The sequence below is a fragment of the Excalfactoria chinensis genome, chromosome 5 (genome assembly GCF_039878825.1).
Source record: "Excalfactoria chinensis isolate bCotChi1 chromosome 5, bCotChi1.hap2, whole genome shotgun sequence".
In the NCBI taxonomy this organism is placed as follows: domain Eukaryota; kingdom Metazoa; phylum Chordata; class Aves; order Galliformes; family Phasianidae; genus Excalfactoria; species Excalfactoria chinensis.
In genome coordinates, this window is record NC_092829.1 from 37,210,362 (window position 1) to 37,227,385 (window position 17,024).

The following is a 17,024-nucleotide window of genomic DNA, read 5'->3' on the forward strand; positions in this document are numbered from 1 at the left end:
TAATCAACATATTTGTGCATTTGTCCAAAACATGAGGCAAGCACTTCTTGTAATACTGCTTCTATGCAATATAAAATTGTTTGCTACTGAGAGCATTCGTCTTCAGCAGAAATAGAAAAACAAAGTTGTTTAAAAGAAAAATACAGGCGTGTTTTCTAGATGTTTTCCCAGCTCAACAGTTTCCCAGTTTTCTACAGTTCAGCCATGCTTGAGGCAAACTTCAGTCAGTGGAAAACTGATTTAAATGATGGTGCCAGCTGCTTCAGTCAGGAGCTATACCTGGCTTTAGAAACAGTGGGAGCCACAGATAGAAAAGCTGTTTAGAAACTAAGAAGACAGGAGGTGATTATGTTCCTGACATTAGCATAGAATAAACTAGTATGATGTTTTGGTGAATTATTCTCAAGTAATTCTCTATTTGGTTTATATTACGTACATGTCTGCACTCCTTAATGGGGCACTCTGCATAAAACCCAACCTAGCCAGATCCACAACCAGTACAGCAGCATTAATACAGCGATGAGGTGCGCCCTGTCATCAGGGCTCTGTCTGGAATCTCCACCCAGCAGTGCTGAGCTCTGTAATCTTCGCAGTGCAACCTCCTGCACAGGATAAGTCATGGCAATTCCAGCTTTGCAATAGTAAGGAAAAACTCCCAGAACTGCCGTGCTCCTTTCCTGCATTGTGTGGGTCATTTTGGTAGACAAGCAGGCATTCCCTGTTCTGAGCTATGTCATAGGCACAGCAAGGGACATTCCTCTTCCTCTCAGGCAGATGCTGTATCTGTGGCAGCAGATTGTTTCTGCACCACAAGGCCTGCAGCACAGGAGGTTCCTCACAGTGCTTCTCTAAACATCAGCCCTCTCCCCCATAAAACTAGTGGCAGTGATTCTGCAAGTTCAGACTGGCAGAGACCAACCCAGAAACACCATTGTACCCACTGTAAAACAGTTTCTTCAAATGAAAGCAGTGCTGATGTTCAGGATAAGGGCTGGAGAAAAACAGTAGCAAGGGGAAAAATGTGATTGGTAGGTGAAAGGTGATATCTGACAACTTTAAAATCCATTTACTGCTTATTTATTTGTTTATTTTAGAGTCAAGGTGATAAATTGAAGGGAGGAAAAAAAGAAAGTTAAATTTCTTACTGAATTCCCATACGAGCAATTAGGCTGTTACGTTCTCAGACAAGGATAATGATGGGCCTACCACATCAGTTTATGGAATGTAAGAAGCAGGATAGGTGGATAAAATAGAAAGGATTTCCTAAGCACTTTTTGTCCTCTGTACCACAGTTGATTGCTCTCACCAATTGTGCTAGTGCAGCTGGTTAATGAGGCTGGCACACAGGTGTGAGGGAAAACTGCGACCAGCCAAGCACAGGAAAATCTGGTGTTCTAACCCACAGAAACCAGCACAACCTATGGGATAGCATAGATTCTGCTGATTTAAATATTATACAGCAATGAGGCCATATATATATACATTGCTGTATAATAATGATTTTATAGTATGTTTTAAAATAAACCAAAAGGTAATGCTTTAGAAAGGTGACGTTTTAATCTGTCAATATACATGTGTGACAGACTTTGTTTTGTTGCTTTTCCTTTTTTTTTGTTTTTGTTTTTCTTTTTGGTTTTTTTTTGTTTTTTGTTTTTTTGTGTTTTTTTTGTTTTTGGTTTTTTTTTTTTTTTGCTTGTTTGTTTGTTGTTATTATTTTAAGAGAGAAATCCTGTGAGTTTTAGTTGTGGGATTCTTCCCTAATGTAGCGTTGGGATACATATGCCACAAACACTGCATAAGAACATTCTGCCAGCCAGCAGAGAACTTAATCTTTTCACTTTGGTCTTTAAGATTTACAATAATTTCTATTATACTTTTTATTTTGAGAAGTATTTATTTGAATAACATCAGGCCTTGCTGTGTATATAGAATTCAAACAGAATTCTATTGGGTTCTGCACAGTTTTTGCAGTCATCTGACTACTGTTAAATGTAGAAAAGTGTAATCACATAAGAGTTCTAGCATGGAAAGTACCACTCACCGTTATGTTCAACCTTACACAACTTCTTTGCACAGTAAACTTAGTTTCAGATAGCTTAGTCAAGATTCTGCTTAAGATAATCTGATAAGTAAACTGTGAATGAGATAGAAAACCAATCTTGAACAAATGTTGTCCTAGATAAGATGAAAAGTCCTGCATGACAGCGCCCTTTGGGCCTTGTCTAAGTCTTGGGACATAGTGACACTTCGTGTTGAAAGCAGTAGAAATGAGGCTGTCTCTGGGAAACTGGAAGTTCTGAAATACCATTTGTTTGGACATGCTGTCTGTGTGGTTCACGTGTTATTAAACGTATCCCTTTCACTCAGTCATCTAAGTCATGAGTCACAGTAACTGAAAGCGGAAGGTGTGTGCGTGGATGTTTGCAGAGATTTGTTGCTTTCTGCCCTTTCCCACTTAAGAACCTCCAATCTTCGCCAGCAGGCAGCTATTGCCTCAGCAACAATGTAGCTATGATGGTTAAAGGCTAACCTCTTTCTGGTGAGCCTTTGCAAGTCTCCCGTGAGTCCAGCTTCCACCTACAGCTGAAAGCTGAGCCATCTTTGTTTTGTTTAACCGGGAAGGAGCAAGAAAGCCCCGCCAACTACGTGCTTAGTACAGTAAATATGTAAAAACGGCTCTTACGTGTGAGACTGCTGGTTGTTCAGAGGCTGCCTGCAGGATGCCTTGCTGTGTGTAGGTCAGTCGAAAGCTAAAAGCACACAGAGACATGCAGATAGCTTCCAAAATCATAAAGCTAAATTTGATCTGCACAGACGGGCTTTTGGAGCTCAAACAGCAGGTCTGCTCCTTGGATCTGACTGCAAGCTCAGGCCACAGCTGTCTGCTGATGTTTTACCACAGCCTCAAATGAATCTGAAATGTGTTACGTGTGAAGAGAAACGTACGCTTAGGAAAAGCAAAAAGCTTAAGTAGACGTGTATAAAACTACCCTTTCTATGATCGTGACAGAACTCACGCTCTAGAACTGGGATTTCAGTGATGGGTGCAGCACAGGAACAAACAGCGCAGAAGACAAGCAGCCAAGCTGTCGCCATTAAGCCGGTACGCCACTTGCGCATATTTTCCTTCTCTCTGAGGCGCTACCGCCACTCCTGCGGCGTAACTGCTTTGGCGAATACGGGTGCTGCACTGCGGCGATGGCACAGCTCAACCAAACTTTCTCCTTCCTCCTCCCACTTGGACGTTAAGCCCTCCCCCTTCCTGCGTTGTGATTGGCCATGAGGCCGGAGACCTTCGCGGCGATTGGCGGCGGCTGGCGAGAGGTGGGGTAGGTTGCGTGAAGGTAATAAAGTTAGTGGGGCTGCCTCGGTGCGCGCTAGACGCGGCGGCGAGTCGGCTCTCTATGGAGGCGGCGGAGGGCTGTGTTGGGCGGTTGCTGCTTCTGCTGTGGTGACTCGGAGACTCGCCCTGCCCCGCGCGCTCCCCCCTTCCCCTCCCCAGCCCCGGTCCCCGGCTCCCTTCCCCTCCCTCCCCTTCTCTTGCCTCTTCCCCTGCCCTTGGTAGCCGCCGGGACCCGGGGAAGCGGACAAGGCCTTAGGGAAGGTGAGCAATTCGGGTGTGGCGGGAGAGCGGTTGGGGCCTGGAAGGGAGCGGGTACCGCTGCGACCGCCGCTTAAAATGGCGGCTGGCCGAGTGGCCGCCATTTTCTCGTCGGCTTCTTCTCGCTTTCTTACGCACAAAATGGCGGCCGGAGCCGGTGTCGGCTGTCGCTGCCCGCACCTCGGGCGCTGAGCGGAGAGGTGGAGGCGCTCGGCAGCCGTCTCCGGGCGGGGCAGAAAAGCCGAGCGGAACCATTTTGAGATCAGAGCCGCTTCTCCGCAGAGCCGAGGGCCGGGGCGGGCGGCGCGGGTTCGTAGCTCGGCGCTGTTGGGGCTCGGGGCGGCCGTTGGCGTTGAGCCGGCCGGGCTCTGGTTGCTAATGCGGATGTGCGGTGCTGGGGTGGGGCGGAGGGCCGTCGGTCCTCCTGGGGCTGGAGGAGGGAGCGCGGAGGCAGATGCGTGCCTTATGCGTGCGTTTTTTTGCCGTTACTTCTTTTTGCCGTTTAATTTTTTTTCTCCGCTTCTCGTGGGAGCGTGAGCGGCCTACGAGGCGCTGTTGCTGTGCCGGGCCGGGGGCAGCCGTGCGGGAGGAGCCGGCTGCTCTCCGTTTTCCCGTCTCTGCCGGAGAACAAAGAGCCGGTCGGGCCTGGCGGCGCCTCAGCCTGTAAGCGGGCGGCGCCCGGCGCGGTGGGGGAAGGGCGGCGTGTCCGGAGCGCGGCTCCATGCGGCAGGGCAGCGCCTGCTTCCGCCGGGGGGCGCCCTCGCATCGCGCCGCCTCCGCAGCCCTTTTGTTCGGCGACGGCCATGTTGGCGCCCCGCGCTCCGCCCGCTGTGCCGGGGTGGCGGTGCGGGCCGTACGGGGACGGGTGCGCGCTCTCGTGCTGCGCCGCCTCACCCGGTCTGCGGTGGACCGCGTTATTTTTCATGCGCTCTTGCCTTGATCCCTGAGTCCATCGCTTTTGTGTTACGGAATATTTTCCCGATTGTCTTTTGAGATTAGACTTGAGGTGAAGAGCAGCTTTAGTGGCCGTGTGGGTTTTGGCGCAGGTTACAGCCTTTTTGCTATACTGAGCACGCATTGGGTGATTTTGGAGCCCTTACTGGGGCATTTGCTGTCTCAGTCTGCGATTCCTGTCATTGCTTGCATTGCTAGAAGTGTGGCTGCGGTGATGGGACTAGGCTTCCTGAGGTGGGAGGTGTTGAGATACAACAGTTGCAAATAAAAGCACCTATAATATGAACACTCGATTTGTCTTTCTAGGTTTTGTTTTTCCCCACCCCGTCAATTTAATTTTATTCTTTTGAAGATTCTTCGTTGTCAAGCCGCCAAAGTGGAGAGTGCGATTGCAGAAGGGGGTGCTTCTCGTTTCAGGTACTGGTGCTGGTTTGATTGGCTGAACGTTTGGCAGTGTAACGGTCCTTTGAGAGGGAATTAAATATATTTTCCCAAGTTAGTAGTAATTACAGTAGTAATGACGTGTCATTGGAGATGATGGTGATTTGAATTTAGGCAAACTACATGATTGTGTTTTAACAGTGCTTCTTCAGGCGGAGGAGGTGGTAGGGGTGCACCTCAGCACTATCCCAAGACTGCCAGCAACAGGTACGTCATCCTATTCTTTGGATCAGCATTTTAGTTCAAGGGTACGGGATATGTGATGGTAAATAGAGTCGGAAGTAGTCTACCTTCAGATTTGTACAAGGAGCATTATAGAGTTTGTGGAATGCTAATGTCCTTCATCTGTGGCAGGGTAGTATAGAATCTGTTAGAATTGTGCCTTGAGTCATGTGAAGAGGATGAAGCACTATGTGTTTCATGTTAAAGGTTTAGAGGAAGGGTTTTAGTGTTGGGAGTGGTCTTATTTGATTTAAAGTTGAGTATTTTGCTGTGCGGCAGGTATTGTTGTGCTGGTAGGATGAGTATATGCTTCAGGCAGAACTCAGCGTAGTGATAGTTTGTGTAAAATAATGCTGGAAAGATGGATCTTGAAATTGTTTTTCAAAATTCTACAGCGAGTTCCTGGGGAAAACCCCAGGGCAAAACGCTCAGAAATGGATTCCTTCACGAAGCACTAGACGAGATGACGACTCCGCAAACGACAAAGAACGACATGATGCAATCTTCAGGAAAGTAAGAGGGTAAGTTTTCTGAAAGGTGTTTCTCTGTGCTATATAGCAATATCTTCATTAAACGAGCCTGGAGGAGAAGACATGCACATTTCTTGCATTGCTTAGGGGGTTGAGGAGGTTTCTTTAGAAGGAATGAGGCATACAGCAAGTGTTTGCTGCTGCAAGCCTGAGAAGCAAGTTTTCTGAGAGAGTTAGTGCTGATAATTAGACTTTTAGAATGAAAAGTATACCAAATAAATAATTGGATTTGACTTGAAAATTGGATTTCTGCTTTTCTGCTCCAAAGGCTAACTAGTAGAGGTAAACTTAAATGTAAAGTTACTCATAGCAAGCTTACAAGATTTGTAATCTGAATTCTTTGTTTTGTTTGTTCCTCTTTAGCATACTAAATAAGCTTACTCCTGAAAAGTTTGACAAGCTATGCCTTGAGCTCCTCAATGTGGGTGTAGAGTCTAAGCTCATCCTTAAAGGGGTCATACTGCTGGTAAGCTGGTGGTTTGTGGGTTGTTTCTGTGGGGTGTGGGGGGAGGTAGGTTTTTTGTTTGTTTTTAAGCTACTGCTTCCTTGCACCATAAGAATAAAGAGGTTGGCTGTTACTGATGAGAGGGAACAACATGGTTTATCTAGCCTTAAGTAATCCAGCCATAAAGGAATGTGTTTTTCACGTGGAAGGGATATGCTGTAGAGGGAGTAAATTTAATGATCTAATGTTAATCTTGATATGCTAGTTACCAGCATTCATTCTTTCCTCCACCTCCCTACAACTACTTATTCACATCCCATGGCTCAACAAGCCTAACTGTCTGGGAAGAACTACCACAAGTAGTATTTGGTATGCTAGATGCATGTTGAATACTTCTTAAATCTGAGATGGGCATTAGTGTTCTGATGAGGAAATTCACATTCATTACTTTAGGATTATGGGAGCTTTTTCAGTAGCCTGTCTCAGTTTTGCATCAGTATTAAGCATCATATGTTAAACAAACAGTAATAATGGGTTTTATTTGATATAGTGGCAGGGAATAGGTGTTCTAGATCATGTATAATGGTAGTATTGTATAGAATGTCTTGGCATTTCTTAATACGTTTGTATTCTACCACAAGCTCTCTTACTGAAAATAACTTCATTTAGATCGTAGACAAAGCCCTTGAAGAGCCCAAGTATAGCTCACTGTATGCTCAACTATGTCTGCGACTGGCAGAAGATGCACCCAACTTTGATGGCCCATCTGCAGAGAGTCATCCAGGACAGAAGCAAAGCACAGTGAGTATTTCTGTCACTGTGGAATGGTCAATGTTGGTAACGTACAGTTGTGTATTGAATTTGTAACAACTTTGTTTATTTCCTTGTAGACATTCAGACGCCTCCTAATATCTAAACTTCAAGATGAATTTGAAAACAGAACCAGAAATGTTGATAGTAAGTTTTGAAATGAATTTAATACAGAATTCACTTCTTTTCTATCCCAGAAGCCATGTTTAACTGGACTTTTTGTTTTCTAGTCTATGATAAGCATGATGGTCCCCTCCTCCCTGAGGAGGAGGAACAGAGAGCCATTGCCAAGATTAAGATGCTGGGGAACATCAAATTCATTGGAGAACTTGGCAAGCTTGACCTTATTCATGAATCTATCCTTCATAAGTGCATCAAAACAGTGAGTATATGGGTTAGGTGTGGGCTAAAAACAAACATGTTCAGTCTAAACAAAAAAAATAATAGTCATCCTGTTTTAGGAATCTTTGACTGTAGAAATCACAGCATTACCTGTGAAGTAGAAATACCATTATTTGAAATAAATAGTTGTGTGTCTGGTTAAAAAGGAAAAGAGTTTTGTTTAAATCTGTGGGAATTGTCTCAAGCTAAAGATGTAGTCTGGCCTGGACAAAAACAACATAGATAGTTCAGAGTATGGAGCAAGAGCTTTAATGAGTAATAAGTGCTTCAATTAGTAGTTCTTAAGATAAATAATGTGATACATTTCTGCATGTCGTGCTGCACATTGTTGTTAGAAATTATCTGTGTTATACTGAAGTAACTGTTTTGCTTCTACTACTTCAGCTTTTGGAAAAGAAGAAGAGAGTCCAACTCAAAGATATGGGGGAGGATTTGGAGTGCCTCTGTCAGATAATGAGGACAGTGGGACCTAGATTAGACCATGCGAAAGCCAAGGTATGTGTTTCTGCTACAATCTCTAAAGACAGCACAAAATCCATGACTAAAACTCTGAACCTTCAGCATTCTGTGCTTCTAGTCTAAAGAACAAAAGGGAAAAATCTAATGTCTCTTGGAGCACGAGTGCCAAGTATTGCTCATACATAAAAGCTCTTTGATAATGAAAGGAGGCAATTTTTCAGGTGGCTTTAAAGGTCTTCCTAGAAGACACAGTTATTATTAGGTAGTCACATAAGTGACAATGTTATTTTTCTGAATGCTTCTTCAAAATGTATTTGTACTGATTTGTAACATGACTTCTGTTCTCTCAGTCCTTAATGGATCAGTACTTTGCCCGAATGCGCTCCTTGATGTCAAGTAAGGAATTGCCAGCAAGGATTCGTTTCCTGCTGCAGGTATGGTATTATAATAGCCTACTGCTGTTTCCCTCCCCCCCACACACACATACAAAGTTGACTTTGCTTATGCCTTAATTATTTATGTTTCAAGGATACTGTGGAGTTGAGAGAACACAACTGGGTTCCTCGCAAAGCTTTTCTTGACAATGGACCAAAGACTATCAATCAAATCCGTCAAGATGCGGTAAAAGTAAGTATTTGATGTTAAGTCTTGTACCTTTGCTTCTGATTAAATGCTTAAGGGAATTCTTACACTATTTTATGTCACAAAACTCATCCTCTGTATGTAGAAGTTTATTTGGCAGTGTGGCAGTAAGGTGTTGCTGAGGGTTGAAAGCATGTAAACTTGGCCTAATAACTTGATTATCTCAAGGAGTATTACTATTAAATAACCAGAATGTTATTTGCTCCTTTGAAGGATCTGGGAGTTTTTATTCCTGCTCCTATGTCTCAAGTGATGAGAAGCGACTTCTTTCTGGAGGGACCCTTTATGCCACCCAGGATGAAACTTGACAGGGACCCACTCGGAGGGCTTGCTGATATGTTTGGACAAATGCCAGGTATGCTGAAACTTTGAGGCTGATGTTATGATTGCAGCTGTATTGTGTTGAATACTACAAGATAACAAACTGTCTTCTAACAATATAGGTAGTGGAATTGGTACTGGTCCAGGAGTTATTCAGGATAGATTTTCACCCACTATGGGACGCCATCGTTCAAACCAACTTTTCAATGGCCATGGGGGTCACCTCATGCCTTCTGCTCAACCCCAGTTCGGAGAACTAGGCAAATCTTTTCTGAAAAATCAGGTAAGGAAAAAATGGCTCGAGCATGTGAAGCAGCTCTCCTACAGATGCATATGTTACGCATTATAGTATATTTGTGTTGGAAGGCTTTCTCAGGTTTGATTTTAATTAGAGCTGATGCTCAGTTGGTACAAAAAGCTTTCTAAATAGTTTCTTAAAATGATGAAAAAGATAAGGAATACACTCATTTTTGATTTTTAACTGCAAGGAAAGGTGCATGTGGCTTTGGTGGGTCAGAATGGTGCATTTTTATTGGAAAGATAGCCCTATTTTTTAGGGATAGGTGCTGCTCTCCCACCACCCCTGCTCCTTCTTTTTCCCTTCCTGACAAATAGAGTCTTTGTTCCTTTGGTCCCTCTGGTACTACTTACCATATGATGTACGCCACTCCATCATCTGCACTTCTTTCTCTATATCTCCCTTTCTGAAATAGGGGCAAAGCCAGCTCTACCATAACCAGAATCAGGGACTCTTATCCCAGCAACAAGGACAGTCGAAGGATATGCCACCTCGGTTTTCTAAGAAAGGACAGCTTAATGCAGATGAGGTATATTACATGCCTACATTACTTAAAGCCTATACTCAATATTGCCCAGTGATTATAGCAAGACGCGTTATTATGAGGACTTATGCTGGAACTCTTCCTCCTTCTCTTCCTCCTCCTACTTTGCCCCTTCCTCTTTCACCTTATTCCTCACTTTCCCTAGGGTATCCAGCGTCCTGTGAGCAAGACTGAGATATGAGGGCAATTTCTTGTGATGTTCCTTCCCTTCCCACACCTCCCCAAGAGCACTACTCTGACATCAGTTCCCATGCATCATATTGATAACAGCACAATTTAATGGAAACTTACAAGATTCTAACACTGAAAAAGATGTAGAAGCCCTGAAGTGCTGGACCAGGCAGTTATTCCTTTTTTTTTCTGACCTAGACAATAGGCAAAATGTAGAGCACAAAGCAAACTGCTTTGTTATTTAGACTAAGACTCGTATCCTTATTTCTGAGCAATTAGTGAAGTTTCATCATAGCTGTAAAACCTGTCTGCAAACATGCTAAGTATCTTCTTAGATCTCTTAACATACTGCATCTGAAAGGAGCAATTCTAGATCTTGGTATAGGTGTTAATAAAAACCAGTAACTTGCAGGAAGCTGTGATTTACTGAGTCATGCTTCTGTGGGGGCATTGCAATACCAGTGTGGCTTAATCTGACTGTTCACACTGTAGAAACTGAAAGCTTACATGGGATGGGTTGATGCAAGTCCATTTCTGTGTAATTCTTGGTCCAAGTACTTGATATAGTTTGAGATTTTTCTGATTATTTACAGATAAGCCTGAGACCTGCTCAGGCTTTTCTAATGAATAAAAACCAAGTGCCAAAGCTTCAGCCCCAGATAACTATGATTCCTCCCAGTGCTCAACCACCACGCACTCAGACGCCACCTTTGGGACAGGTAAATATCAAAGTTACTGTGTGCTGTTGACCAAGTTTTCTTTGACTTTACTGATTTCTTGCATGCATGTAAAACTTGAGCCCATGTCTAAGAAGGGAGGGAAGTTTCTTTGAAACAACAACACTGTAGGTAGATGTACTTTAAAGAAGTAACTTTTGGTACTGTCTTTCAGCCTCCTCAACTTGGTCTTAAAACAAATCCACCGCTTATACAAGAAAAGCCTGCAAAGACCACCAAGAAGCCACCTCCTTCTAAAGAAGAGCTACTTAAACAAACTGTATGTAAATTATATTGTGATGCTTCTTTAAAAATACTTACAGAAACGTATGTTTAACCATCTGGTCTCTCTCTAGGAAGCTGTTGTGACTGAGTATCTGAATAATGGCAATGCTAATGATGCTGTCAACGCTGTAAGAGAAATGAGAGCTCCAAAACACTTCATTCCCGAGATGTTGAGCAAAGTAATCAGTCAGTCCCTTGATCGATCAGATGAAGACAAAGAGAAAGCAAGTACTTTGATCAGCTTACTCAAACAGGAGGGAATAGCCACAAGTGACAACTTCATGCAGGTACTGCAGTCTGATAGTCTTGTGATTGACTGTTTGTGATGTCTAGCTTGGGTACAGATAGTTACCAAATTTTCTTTTGTCTTGTTGATGGAAGGAGGTAGAAGTAATATATAGATTTGCAAGAGAATATAGTATGTGATGAGGGAAGAAATGTAAGTTTGGGGTTTTTGGAAGCAGGAAACCTCTAGGCAAATGATTCAGTGGGAGAGGGGGGAAAAAAAAAAAGGCTTTTATTTACCGACAGTATTACTGTATGCAAGAAGAAAATCTCAGTGTCTCATCTTGTTACTGTTTTGTAGGCATTCCTGAATGTATTGGACCAGTGCCCCAAACTGGAGGTGGACATCCCATTGGTGAAATCCTACTTAGCACAGTTTGCAGCCCGTGCCATTATTTCAGAACTGGTGAGCATTTCCGAACTGGCTCAACCACTGGAAAGTGGCACCCATTTCCCTCTCTTCCTGCTTTGCCTTCAGCAGTTAGCTAAGTTGCAAGATCGTGAATGGCTAACAGAATTGTTCCAACAAAGCAAAGTGAATATGCAGAAAATGTTACCAGGTAAGAGTCATTGCATTACTGGTCAGATATTTCTTAGTAGTACATGAGATGGTTTTTGTGCAATTTGCACCAGTTAATATAGTTATTTCACTATATATAGTTATTTCAATGCAGTGAATTGTCACGATCCTTAGTGAGGATGTTTCTAATAGGTATCTATGAGTACCATCTCTTAAGGTGTCTTGCTTCCTTTTCAGAAATTGACCAGAACAAGGACCGCATGCTGGAGATCTTAGAAGGGAAAGGGCTTAGCTTCTTATTCCCACTTCTGAAACTGGAGAAGGAACTGCTAAAGCAAATAAAATCTGATCCATCCCCACAAGCCATCTATAAGTGGATTAAAGATAACATTTCACCCAAGCTTCATGTAGATAAAGGATTTGTGAATATATTGATGACCAGGTGAGGTGGTTTCTTGATGTGATTCAGGCACATGCCTTGTCAAGCCACCCATAAGTACCTGACTACAAGGAGACTAGCATGTAGCTTTGCATAAGGTGGTATATGCTGAGATAGGGATGAAAGTTGTTTTAGCTGGACTTGTTCTCTTCCGGTGCCCAGTATCTGTTTACATGAGTTGGAAGTGCTTTACTTAAAAATGAGAAAGGTGGAACTGATTACTCTGTTTAAAAAATGTTTCAGAACTGTAACTTGGCATAAGTAGGATTTTGTAGCAGACAGTGAAGTCTAATGCACGCACCTTAACGTGTGCTTAAGTTAGTGAGCAGGCTGAACTTAGTAGTTGCAGAGCATAAAATCTTGCTGTTGTGTCCTGGAGTTCACAGAACTAACCTTCCTGTCTTTGGTCCAGTTTCTTGCAGTATATTTCAAGTGAAGTTAACCCACCTAGTGACGAATCAGATTCTTCATCTGCTCCATCAAAAGAGCAACTAGAGCAGGAGAAACAACTGCTTCTTTCCTTCAAGCCAGTAATGCAGAAGTTCCTCCATGACCATGTTGATCTGCAAGTGAGCGCTTTATATGCGCTCCAGGTGCACTGCTACAACAGTAACTTTCCAAAAGGTACGTGTGTAATCTTACCAAACCACAACTTGCTTGTGTATAAATTACAGGTTCGCTGTATCTCTTTAGTCAGGTAACCTGTTTGGAATGTTATAAAGCTTAACAGTTTTAACTGTGTGCTTCCTTCCATAGGCATGTTACTGCGCTTCTTTGTTCATTTCTATGATATGGAGATCATTGAAGAAGAAGCCTTTTTGGCATGGAAAGAAGATATTACTCAAGAGTTTCCAGGAAAAGGCAAAGCTTTATTCCAGGTAACCTTGATAACAGCTCTCTGTCTTGTAATCCCTGCTCTGCTGGAGCATAACTTGGAGGAACACGGGGAGTTATTCACCAGGAAGGATTGAGGGGAGATGAAATGAGTGTAGAGTATAGTGGAAACACTTCAGATGAGTTTGGGGAAAGCAGTGTTCTGTAGATGTCTATATTGGGTAACTTATTCCTGTTGCCTTAAACTGGTTTTATGTAACTGCAGGTAAACCAGTGGCTAACCTGGCTGGAAACTGCTGAAGAAGAAGAATCTGAAGAAGAAGCTGACTAAAGAACCAGCCAAAGCCTTAAATTGTGCAAACATACTGTTGCTATGATGTAACTGCATTTGACCTAACCACTGCGAAAATTCATTCCGCTGTAATGTTTCACAATATTTAAAGCAGATGTATGTCAGTAGGATATCCTCTGCAAAAGGTTTTTGTAGTATGTCTTAATAGTCTACAATAAAAATATTTTAGAGTATCTTTAATGTTTAGGTAACAGTGTATTAGCAGCATGCAATAATTACATCATAAGTTCTCGAGCAGAAGCAGTCTGTTGCAAGGGTCTTCTTTGCTGCCAGTTATCATAGGCTGTTTTTAAGTTAGAAAACTGAATAGCAACACTGAATACTGTAGAAACGCACTTTGCTCAGTGTAATACTTGAGTTGTTGCAATATTTGATTATCCATTTGGTTGTTACGGAGAATCCTTAACTGTAATTGATGGTTGTTGCCGTAATAGTATATTGCCTGTATTTCTACCTCTAGTAATGGGCTTTATGTGCTAGGTTTTAATATCCTTGAGCCTGGGCAAGTGCACAAGTCTTTTTTTTTTTTAAAGAAACAGTTTACTTGCACAAAAACTGATCAGCTGGACAGATGATTTAATGCCCTTTGGAGGTTTTTGTGGGTGTGAAACATGATGGTGAGAAATTTGAATTGGTCCCTCTATTATAATATTGAAATTAAGTCTACTTAACTTATCAAGACATGTTCATGCCCTGATTTTTATATACTTGTATCTATCAATAAACATTGTGATACTTGACTTGTTTCTGAACGTGTCCCAGCAGAAGGGCTTTGACTGAGAACTAGTTTACTTGCTGAATAGAACATCAGGAGGAGTTTACTTAGACTGGGAACATCTTGGGATTCTTTTTATAAAAGGTCTGTCTCAATTTGTTCATGAATTCTTAATAAGATCAGAGAGCAGAGCAGACACTGATTTGCTATGTTAGGAGGATAACTAACAGATACCTGTTGAAGGAATAAGTGTGACCTTGCCTTGTGATTCAGTGAGTAATTTGCCTTTTTCTTCTTAATGCTTGAAACTGACTTTCTTCAAAGTGGCACTGACTAATCGCTGTTTCTCCAGTAATGAAATTAGAAACAACAACAGAGTGTCAGCTTAAAATGTCACCTATTAAATGCTCAAAGTACTTTACTTCCTAAAACTTTGTTCGTAGTGAAATTTTTTCATTGGTGGTTTTGCTGACTGTCAAAGGTGGTACGTTTGTAGTTGCAGAAGTTTTCTTCTGGTTGGAGGCTTGTTCTTGCCAGAGCTTGGAAGTGCTTTAGGCTGAGTGTCTTTCCCATGGTAGAAGATGAAAATGTTGCAGAAGAAAAAAGATTTGGGATCTTCATGAAGTTTACTTTGAGGGAAGAGTAGTTTGCATTTAAGTATGTTAAAGGACTGTGACTAGTTAAATGGGTGCGGTTCTTGCATTGCTGGCACTTCACTATTCAGGACTGGCTTCCTGACCTGCAGTTGGAACCAGCATACTTGGACTTGGACTTTTTTTTTGAGATTTTTTTGTTTTTTTCCATTGGATTTCTAAAGTTGGGTCAGTAACTTGCTTGAGGACAGGGTAAAACACAACACGTAGCCCAGTATTTCACTGCAATGTATTCTGGTAATCCAGATCACATCAGTAAGGAAGGGGTGTTTAAATTGAATTGCTAGCAAGTAATTTGACTGCCCTTACCACTTCACCACTTGCTGTCAGTATCTCAGTACAGCGGCACAGCCAGCAGTAACCTTTCCAGCCCAAGTAAGAGAAAGTGAAGGTTACTTGACAGCAGCTTGAGGAGGGAGAAGTTGCTGCTTCTGCTGATGTAGTTGGAACTTCTGAGAGTAGTGGTAGATCCATCATAGGGCCTCCAAATGCATTCCTCCAGTTACATCAGCTTTCATAAATTAAAGGCTGTTCCCCAATTCATTGTAGAGGAAAACAGTTGGTAATTAAGAAACTGCAGTATTCAGCTTTGTTTCTTATCAGATAAGCATTCCCAAATATTCACATCCTACGTAGTAAGATTCAGCAGTCAAACAGGTAGAACACTGTAAAATCAAGATCTTTTGTCATTTCACATTTAAACAGTCATTTCAGCTGATCAGTTTGGTGACGTGTTTCTTAGAGTTCAGATGTAGTTTGTTTGAATACCCAGTGCAATTCATTCAAGCGCTGCACAGCTGAACATGAGCTGCCAGTCACAAAAGCACAGTTCTGACTGGTAGTTTTGAACTCAGTGTGCTGTAGAGGTGAGACAAAAAATTACAAGAAGAGGTGCAAGTAAAAGAATTCTTAATTAAAAAAGAATCAGACTGCCAACCATCTTGGCAGTTTTCTAGAGGAGCTTAAACTGGCAGCTGTAGGTTGAGTAGCATGAATAAGCCTTGTATTCTTGCCCAGTCTTCAATCTAATCACTACAGTCATATGTACTTGTGCATGAAGGCTTTGCTGCTTGGCTTTTTTTTTGTTTCTGTAACAAGATAGATCAGGTAAAATCACTTCTGATACCCTAAATTCTGTTAGCAAAGAGCAAGCTGTTAACCCAACTATAAGCATTTGAAATCAAATGTGGGATATACGCATCAGAAAATGCCATTAAATTCTGAAATTATTCCCATCGTAAGACTTGCGCATGCAGTTAGTGTGTGCATATCTGGCCTCTTAAAACTGGTATAAAAAAGGCTCTTGACATTGCAGTGGCTCATTTAATCTTTCTTTCTACAAAATGGGAAAAGGAGCATCTTGTTCTTAGGCTGCTTCCTTCTATAACTTGACTGCAGTCAATCTGGTAAAAGGGATGGGTGTTCAGTTGGTCTGATGTTTGAGTGACATAAGTAGAGCTGTGTTTTAAATGTAAATAGAGCATGCTCCATTTTAAACTAGTATAAGTCACAGTCCAGATTAAACCTATAACTGACTGAAGAATGATGGTATTTAGTATCAGTTTTTGATAATTTAACACATGCAGAAAGATCGGAAAAAGTGCACGTGTGTTTGTTTTGTTTGCCTTGTCAAATAGTGAAGTAGGTTGCTGTGATCGCTCAGGAAGCTTCTGTTCCATTGGTCAGTTGCACAGCTTACTTTTTAGTGAAGTCATGAGAAGCGTGGCCATCAAAATGAGTCAATCTCATATTAAACAGTAGAAAGTTTCTTTGTCAAGTTGCAGTCTGCCTTGGCAGCCATTTGTATTGGGGTTGGATATTCAGGGAAAGTGTATTAGTAGAAGCTTCCAATAGAGAAAATATGATTGAACAGGCATTGCTGGTTGTTTTCCTGCTTTTGTCCTTTCTTTTTTTTAAGTGAGGAAAACGGCAAGCAGGAGCCTGGGGCTGGTGGGGGTGAGGTTGGGCACAGAACAAAATGCTGGCATGTGCCAAAAGAGCTTTCAGCAGACAAATTTCTACATGGCTGCTACTTGGGTTTGCAGGCTCCTGCAGAGCACTGAGTAAATCCAAACAACGATCAGGTAATTTCAGCAGAGTTTAATGGTTTCTTAAAATTCTTAGGCAGCATCCAGAACATGAGTTTTAGCTAAGGTTATGATCTAGGTTAGCAGCTACAGTGACAAAAGTGAAGTTTATGGCTGGTTCAAATTAGTTCATACCTCCTCTATACTTTCACAGCAGACACAGATAGCTGATGCAGCTTACGCCTGGACAAGCTGAACTGTTGCTTGCTACAGGCTGGGTTTTGTTTTGTTCCTTGGGAGTGTGGCAAACAGAAACACGTCAGTATGTTCTTCATGGAAGGTTGGACAGTGTGGCATA

At 42.3% G+C, this 17,024-nt stretch overlaps 1 protein-coding gene and 1 non-coding gene across 2 annotated transcripts; both read left to right on the top strand.

Annotated features, from left to right (window-relative positions):
• Window positions 1–3,279: 3,279 nt before the first annotated feature.
• On the top strand, window positions 3,280–15,953 carry EIF4G2 (eukaryotic translation initiation factor 4 gamma 2). Its single transcript, XM_072338825.1, has 23 exons — window positions 3,280–3,329; window positions 3,611–3,910; window positions 4,862–4,972; window positions 5,138–5,203; window positions 5,614–5,739; window positions 6,112–6,214; window positions 6,863–6,994; window positions 7,084–7,150; window positions 7,234–7,385; window positions 7,790–7,900; window positions 8,215–8,298; window positions 8,393–8,491; window positions 8,720–8,861; window positions 8,950–9,110; window positions 9,541–9,654; window positions 10,434–10,559; window positions 10,732–10,836; window positions 10,913–11,128; window positions 11,428–11,686; window positions 11,884–12,088; window positions 12,498–12,709; window positions 12,842–12,963; window positions 13,185–15,953. The coding sequence occupies exons 1-23, from the start codon at window positions 3,280–3,282 to the stop codon at window positions 13,248–13,250; spliced, it is 3,129 nt and encodes a 1,042-aa protein (XP_072194926.1). The 3' UTR covers window positions 13,251–15,953.
• On the top strand, window positions 9,696–9,856 carry LOC140253665 (small nucleolar RNA SNORD97). Its single transcript, XR_011903941.1, has one exon. It is a non-coding gene; the product is annotated as a small nucleolar RNA SNORD97 (small nucleolar RNA).
• Window positions 15,954–17,024: the final 1,071 nt, after the last annotated feature.

What these genes read in the sequence shown, in the direction of transcription:
- EIF4G2 (XM_072338825.1), top strand. Translation starts at nt 3,280, where the DNA reads ATGAGGCCGGAGACCTTCGCGGCGATTGGCGGCGGCTGGCGAGAGGTG. An exon ending in GGCGGCTGGCGAGAGGTGGG is followed by an intron (nt 3,330 to 3,610) that starts GTAGGTTGCGTG and finishes GGGAAGGTGAGC; the next exon opens with AATTCGGGTGTGGCGGGAGA. An exon ending in TCCGTCAAGATGCGGTAAAA is followed by an intron (nt 8,492 to 8,719) that starts GTAAGTATTTGA and finishes GCTCCTTTGAAG; the next exon opens with GATCTGGGAGTTTTTATTCC.